At 36.0% G+C, this 8515-nt stretch overlaps 1 protein-coding gene across 1 annotated transcript in view; it reads right to left on the bottom strand.

Moving 5' to 3' along the window:
- Positions 1–1220: 1220 nt before the first annotated feature.
- Positions 1221–8515, bottom strand: part of CPA3 (carboxypeptidase A3) — a 28065-nt gene continuing 20770 nt past the window's right edge. Inside the window, exon 11 of the mRNA XM_040480436.1 lies at positions 1221–1822. Coding sequence (XP_040336370.1) covers positions 1635–1822 — 188 coding nt within the window. The 3' untranslated portion in view covers positions 1221–1634. The remainder of the gene's footprint in view (positions 1823–8515) is intronic.

Here is an 8515-nt window from a genome sequence, read left to right as displayed (position 1 = left end):
TAAATATTTAGGTATAGATATTATATTTTTTTATAAGAGGCAATGTAATCTCATAATCACAGTTTTGCCTTTTACTTTCTTGACTCTGTCAGCTTTTCCCCCTCTGCCTGTAAAACAACTTTGTTAGTATATATTGGTTTCCTCTGGACAGTTTTGCATGGGAAACTTTTACCTATTTCACAACTGTCAGAAATACCATCACCTTATAGATTTGATGGCATTCTTTCTTTTATGGACCCATAAAGAATTAATGAGGATGTCCCAGATTATTTATCTGGTTTCTCAAGATCTTTGAGGATCTTCAAAAATTTTTGAGAGTGTTATGAGAAGGCAGTTTATAGGAAGTCAAGCAACTCTACTTGTCTTTCAGATTCTGGTCAGGCATCTGTGTTCTGGATTTCTAGAAAGTAGATACTACTGTTGTCACATGATGAGGCATTGAAAAATCTTGGTTGGAGAAAAGATATTTGTAACTCTTATCTTAAACAATAGGAACTATAGACAGTATGAAAGTAATAAGTTACTCTCATTGTCCTTGGTCAACAAGACTTTCTCACTTATACTTGTACTACATTTCCAGGCTTTTCCCCCATCCATTATAAGGGGCAGGGCTCACAGTTGACCGGACTGTCTTGGCTGTGTCTGTTACTACCAAGAGATGTTTTGGCAAGTAATTTCCTCAGATTATGACAGGTTAAATTAAACCATTTTGAAATTAAAAAAAATTTTTTTAGGTGTTTATTTATTTATTTTGAGGGAGAGAGAGCACAGTTGGGGGGAGGGGCAGAGAGAAGGTAAGACAGAATCCCAAGCAGGCTCTGCACCATCAACGCAGACCACAATGCGGGGCGCAAACTCAACCGTGAGATCATGACCTGAGCAGAGATCAAGAGCTGGACACTTAACTGACTGTGCTACCCAGGTGCCCCTAAACTATTTTGAATTTAATGTACATTATGTTGATGAGAACTGGATTGTTTGTTTGAAGCTCTGAGATTCATCTCAGTATGAACCACTTTATTTCCTACTAGGATATCCTTTTGCTATTGTGAAGATATAAACAATGTCTACTTCTATTAAAAAGAAATATATGTGCAGGCAAAATATGTTTTTGAATTGAAGATATTATTTCTTATTAACAGACTGCATGAGACACATTAATGCTTGATTATTAGTGCTAATAGAGAAATATAGAGAGTATAGTTTATCAAAAGACAAGATGCATTTTGGAATATAATTTAATTTTAGTATATTAATACATGAAATGATGAAGCCATATGGAAAGTCTGATTCTGGAGAAACTGAAGGTTCTCATTTCTGTGTATCATGTTTCGCAGATGTACGTATATCCCGCTGTATATCATGTTTCAAAATACTCAAAATAATACTTTTTGATGGTTTCAAACTTTATTTGGATCAAAGAAAGGTTGTTGAAAGCTTTCACTTAAAGCTGTTTGTTAAGGTGCTATTGAGAGTAAATAAAAACAAAAAGAAGTAACATAGAACTTAAGTGAGCAAGAGAGGGACCTATTCAGGTAATGTGGAAGCTATATCTAGGTATAATTGAAGGTTGACTTTCTGGCAGAAGGCATAAAGAAACATTATTTGGCTTATTCCAAACTGAGGCCAATTCTTTAGGAAGTATGCTTGAGGATATACTTGGCAATAAATTTAACAGCTAGCAAGGTCTCTTTACAGGTCGGCTTTATCTGAGATTCTGGAAGGAGAAAACAAAATTTGCCTTTATCTCGGAGCTCAAAGGCAAATGTGTGTTTGATGCCCAGGTTGTAAGCCCAGTCTAAAGAAGAACCTGATGTCGGGTCTGTAAAACATAAGCAATAAATATTTAATTAGAAACAAATGCTAATGTTTTTCTTGAAATGGAAATTCACTGGTGTAAAATTAGCAATAAAAAATAATTATGTGTACAGTTAATTGCAGTAAGGAATGGGAGTAGTGGTCTATATAGTATAGAGTGTAGAATAAAACATAATCATGGTTTTGGGATCCACCACTCATTTTAAATATGTGCTGCATTTTCAAAATTACATTTTGTTTGGGCCAGTACTCTAAATAAATTGAGTTTGTTTACTGGGCACACAGTGTTGCAGATGGAGGTGGTCTGGGCAAGTGCAAGCAGCTGTGTAAACCAACTAAGGAGGGGGTCACTGGTCACTGAAAACTCAACCAAAAAAAAATCATGCATACAAGCTAGGCAAAATTATGTTCTTCCTAATAGTTCAGGTCCCTTTTTATTCATGTTGCTTGGGTGAACTATTTTCTAGTTAGAAGACCAAGAAAGCTTAAATCAATTATTTTAAGGATGTATTTAATCCCCTAATCCAACTTTTCAATGTCAATTTTTATGAGATTTACTAAGAATGTTATTATTTGAAAATCTAAACAGACATCTAGAAGTTATATACATATAAGGTTTATACAAGTGCATGTGTATACTATAAATGCATTTATGTATATTTTCATTTGCATAATAGAAAAACTACTTTTTTGTATATAAAATAATTTATGTTCCAGGACAAGTGATGAGTTTAACTGATATTAATATTTTAGGTTTGAAGGATGAAAACTCAAAGTTGTGATGAAGAAAGAAGAAATATTTTGGTAGAAATAGACAGGGTTGGCTCTTAAATTATTCAACAAATATTATTTTATTTATTTATTTATTTTTTTCAACGTTTATTTATTTTTGGGACAGGGAGAGACAGAGCATGAACGGGGGAGGGTCAGAGAGAGAGGGAGACAGAGAATCGGAAACAGGCTCCAGGCTCTGAGCCATCAGCCCAGAGCCTGACGCGGGGCTCGAACTCACGGACCGCAAGATCGTGACCTGGCTGAAGTCGGACACTTAACCGACTGCGCCACCCAGGCGCCCCAATTTTATTTATTTATTAAACAACTTTTTTTAACATTTATTATTGAGAGACAGAGAGAGACAGAGCATGAGCATGGGAGGGGCAGAGGGAGGAGGAGACACAGAATACGAAGCAGGCTCCAGGCTCTGAGCTGTCAGCACAGAGCCTGACGTGGGGCTTGAACCCCCAAGCCACGAGATCATGACCTGAGTTGAAGTTGGATGCTTAATTAACTGAGCCACCCAGGTGCCCCAATTCAAGAAATATTATTAAACCTTTAATATGCATGGTGTACTATACTTGGTACTGTGGAGGGTGGGTGTGTTCAGGTTACAAAGGTAAAGATGATATTGGTGTCTTTGGGAACTTACAGTTTAGGGGAGAGAAGTCAAAGATGCAAATCAATAGAGACAGGGAAGACTATGTAAGTACCATAAGAAAGGTAACAGTATAAGCTTTATGTTGACTCTTATGTAGATTAAAAAAAATTATGTATGTCTGGTGAGGAGGTTGACATTTTATGCTCAATGCCTACTAAATACCGCCTTTATGATGGAGAGCCTTGAAGAAAAGCTAGTGTTTTTCCAGATGGAAATGGAAGAAAGGCATTCTGGCCAGTGAGCTACGAAGATGGAAAAGCATGGAGGCCTTTTTATGATGAGAGAGAGGTTCAGCTGGACTGGAACAAATGGAGAAGTGAGAGTTTGTGGGCAAAGCTCAGAAAACCTGATAAATCAGGACAAGGTGTTTTGTTTGGGAGGCAATAATAGTTATTTTAGCGCCATACTTAGGACTGGAAAAAGTAGAAACCGGTTAGGAGGTATTGTGAAATGAAAGCCTGAACTTGTGTAGAGTCATCACACTGGGCATAGCATTGAGTGGTCCGTGTCACAAATACTGGAATGGAAGAGTCACAAAATCTGATCAAAATGATTGAGATTTCAGTCTGGATGGCTGAAGACAATCCACACATTATTAATAGAAACAGGAACTCAGAGAGGATAGTGATGAGGAAAAGAAAGGATAAAGGGGGGGAGACAAAAGGATGTTTAGCATCAACCACATTTAGGACGGAGCTTGAGAAAATGAATTTTGAAGTCATTGGGAGAAACATCATAAATGTTGTTTAGAAAGCAGCTCCCACACATTCAGGATCATTATCTTTTCTTGGTGAATTGATCCTTTTATCTTTATTAATGTCCCTCTTTGTTTCTAGCAAAGTTTTTTGGTTTGAAATTTACTTTATCTGATATTTAATATGGCTACTTCTCTTTTGATTAATGTTTGTATGGTATATCTCTTTCTAGCCTTTCAGTTTCAACCCATCTGTGTTATATTTGAAGTAAGTTTATTGTAGGCAGTGTATTATTGAATCATTTTTTTTTAAATCCTCTCTGCCAATCTGTCTCTATTTAATATCTTTGGTTAAGTTTTGATATGACTTAAGTCTGCCATCTTATTTTTTTGATATTTGATACTGTTTGATATTTATTGTCTGATATTTGACTCTCTGTTTTTCATTCCTCTCTTTCTCTTTTCTTTTTCTGGTTAAATGAACATTTTAAGGATTCCATTTTGATTGATTTATAATAACATTTTTGAGTATATTACTTTGTAAAGTTTTCTTAGTGGTTGCTCCAAGTATTACAATATACATACATAATTTATCACAATCTGCTGATATCAGTGTTTTACCATGTCAAGTGACATATAGAAATCTTGCACTTAGTTTCTTTTTATATTTCTACTTTTTAAATATAGCTGTCTTGAGTACTTCTGAATATGCATTGAGCATCACATCAAATGGTGTTATAATTTTTCATTCAGCCATGATGAAGAGAAGATAGTCATTCATTTGTTCATTCATTCATTACATAATCCATTGTTCTTGTTTTCTTTCTACAGTTTCAAGCATTCTCCTATTACCATTTATTTCTTATTTGGAGAACCTCCTTTAGTCATTTTTATTTTGTTTTAATGTTTATTTACTTGAGAGAGAGAGAATTTGTATGAGTGGAGGAGGGACAGAAAGAGGGCAGAAAGAGAGGGAGAGAGAGAATCCTGAGCAGGCTCCTTGTTCAGTGCTGACCCTAACACGGGACTCAATCTCATGATCACAAGATCATGACCTGAGCCAAAATCAACAGTTGTACACTTAACCAGGGCTCGATCCCACAACTCTGGGATCATGACCTAAGCTGAAATCAAGAGTCAGATGCTTAACTGACTGAGCCACTGAGGCACCCCTCCTTTAGCCATATTTAAAGGGTAGGTGTTTGGGTGATGAAATTTGTCTGAGAATGTCTTTATTTCCTCTTCTTTACTTTTCTTTCCTTTTTTTTTAGTTTATTTATTTATTTTTAGAAACAGAGAGGGAGCACAAGTGGGAGAGGGGCAGAGAGAGAGAAAGGGAGAGAGAGATATTCCCAAGCAGGCTTGTGCTGTCAGCAGAGAGTCCAACCCAGGGCTTGATCCCCATGAATCTTGAGATCATGACCTGAGCCGAAATCAAGAGTTAGAGACTTAATCAAATCAGTCACCCAGGTGCCCCATTTCCTCTTCATTTCTGAAGGATATTTTTGCTGAATATAGAGTTTAAGGTAGATAGTTCTTGTTTTTTAGTACTAGAAAAATACCGTCATTTCCTTTTGGCTTTACATGGTTTCAACAAATCTATCATTTGAATTGTTTTTTTCCCCCCCTCTGGATTGTTTCTCTCTGGTTGCTTTCAAAAGTTTTTTCTTTGTCTTTAGTTTTCAGAATTTTAAACATTTTTTTTAATGTTTATTTTTGAAAGGGGGGGGTGCAGAATGCGAGTCGGGAGGGGCAGAGAAAGAGGGAGACATAGAATCTGAAGCAGGCTCCAGGCTCTGAGCTGTCAGCACAGAGCCTGATGCAGGACTTAAACCCACAAACTGTGAGATCATGACTTGAGCCCGTCGGACGCTCAACTGACTGAGCCACCCAGGTGCCTCTAGTTTTCAGAATTTTAATTATGATGCACTCAATGTGAGTGTTTTTAGTTTATCCTGTTTGGCATTCACTCAGCTTTTTGATATATTGGTTTATGTTTTTAGGAACTTTTATAAATTTCAGTCTTTATTTTTCCATATTTTTTTTCCATTCTCACTCTCCTTTTCTTCTGAGATTTTGATGTTTTGAATGTTGGATCTTCTGTTATTGCACCTCAGGTCCCTGAAGCTTTGCTCATCTTTTTTCAATTTGTTTTCTCTCTTCAGATTGGCTTATTCTTTCTTTAAGTTCACTGATTCTTCCCTCCATCATATTCATTCTGTTATTGAGCCTTTCCAGTGAATTTTTAAATATTTTAAGTTATTGTATTTTCCAGTTCTGTGATTTCCATTTGGTTCCTTTTTATGTCTTTCTTTTTTCTTTCTTTCTTTCTTTCTTTCTTTCTTTCTTTCTTTCTTTCGGTGAGATTTTCTGTATTTTCATTTGTTTCAAGGCTATCTAATTACTTGTTGAAGTATTTTAATGATGGTGACTTTGAAATTCTTGTCAGATAATTCTAATGTGTAAATCATCTCAATTTTGGCATCTGTTGATTGTCTTTTCTCTTTCATGCTGTTACTTTCCTCATTATTGGTGTGATAGTGATTTTTGATTGTATTTGGACATTTTGGCTATTATGTTAAATCTTAAATCTTAACTGATACCTATTTTAGCAGTCAGTCACTGTGTTTAGGATTAGCATTCAGGCTCTGGTCTTCTTCTGTGACTTGTGGTTCCGATGACAATATGGTTTTCAGAATCTTTGCGTTGCTAATTTGGTCTGGTTGATTCCCCTAGTGCTGCTCGTCTCCCATTGATTGCTGCAGGTAACTACTACCTGAGTGAAAAGTGATCCCCCTAACTTGGCCACTGGTGCCTTCCAGGTGACAAGTGCAGTCTCAAGCCTTTAAGGAAAGAGAGCACTTCCCTGATGGGAAAGAAGCAGAAGGAGGAGGAGGGGCCTGAAGAGAGAATCTTCTGATGTATGTGTGAAGTGTACCTGTTTTTTTTGAAAACGTCAACTTTTAGAGGCAGTCGGCAGAGACCAAGTAGAAAAGGAGGAGGGCGAGGCAAACCAGGAGAGTTCATTGTTAAGGAAGGCCAAGGGATGGCAAGAAGAAGGGGTATCGACAGGGTCCAGCATTGTAGGGAGTTTGTGGAGTGTGTGAGCTGAGATAACTGTAGTGGCTTTGGTGATTAAGAAGGCTGCCATTTTTAGCTAGAGTTGGGTTTAAGTTCATTAGAAAAAGGCATATAAAAATAAGAGTTTGGTAGCAATGGAGTTAGGGTAAGTAGGAATTGTGTCTTGTATGGTGGTTTAGAGTATGCTAGATGTTTTAATAAACTTGGTCAATTTCTAGATGTACTAGTTCTCCATTTGCAGTTAAGTAAACTGTTGTGATGTTAAAGAGTATGGCTATTCTGTTTTGGCAAATTTATGTGACATTTCTCATTAAGATTAATAGTGGTTATTGAGAATGAATAGAATTTGTGATTTTTCATAATTATGTGATGTTACTAAGTTTAATAAGTTTTCTTTTATGATACCGCTTTTCGTATCTTTAAAACCTTAAATTTCAAGCAAAAACTATATAAGGCATGAAATAAATGCAACACCGAAAGCTTCTCACTTTAAGAATACACTTTTCTAGAACTTAATCTATTGACTGTGTTACTTAGCCTTTTATTTGTGTACATCTGTACCTACTAAAATATGTATATATATTTATAAAAACCACTTGCTAAATACCAGGCACCCTATTAAGTGCTTTATGTATGTTAACTCATTTCATAAATTCCTATCACAACCTTAGGATTTAAGTACCATTTGCTGTTTTATAGAAGAGGAGACTTAGGCAAGGAGAGATTAACAATTTGCTCAAAGGCACTATCTAGTACATAGTTGAGTAAGGAATCAAACCCAAGCTGCATATCTTCAGTTTGTGCTATTAACCATTGTACTATACCACCTACTGTATGTCAATCTATAGTTCTCCCAATTGGAAGTCTTCTTGGACTTGTGCAAGATAATTTTTTTGTTGTTGATGACATTTTCTTAATATATTGATATTAAAAAAAGTCTACTCCTTTCAAGGCACATCAGGTACAAGGAACTTACTGCAATACAGTCAAAACAAGTCAAAATAAAACTGAACCAAATTAGGAATCTGGTTTTAGTCCACAGGAGTCTACATAACATAATGCTTGTGGCTTAATGTGTGTCTTTTGAAAAAAAGCATTATTGACATGCATAAACATAATGACCTGCACTTTTATGTCAATTCTAAGTTCTATTTGAAACAAGAGCTAAGCTAGGGATATGTGGGCATAAGTTGAAATTGAAGATGTGGTACTTAGACACTAAAACAAAAGCAACAGAACTAGAACCTTTACATCCTATTTCTTAACCCACCATATAGATTTCAGTTTAACACAATAGGAAGGGACTAGTGAAAGAGACATTAAACTAATTTTACGTGATCAAAGTGGCTGAAACTTTTGGCCAGCCCATTTTCCCACCAGGAGCTAGGGAGGAAGACTGTGTTTGCATAGGGACAAGGCCAAAAAAAGAGAGTCCATTTAAAAACAAAACAAAACAAAACAAAACAAAACAAAACAAAACAAAACAA

Source organism: Herpailurus yagouaroundi, unplaced genomic scaffold (assembly GCF_014898765.1).
Source record: "Herpailurus yagouaroundi ecotype Mexico unplaced genomic scaffold, PumYag 159, whole genome shotgun sequence".
Lineage (NCBI taxonomy): Eukaryota > Metazoa > Chordata > Mammalia > Carnivora > Felidae > Herpailurus > Herpailurus yagouaroundi.
This window is presented reverse-complemented; position numbering and strand designations above follow the sequence as displayed.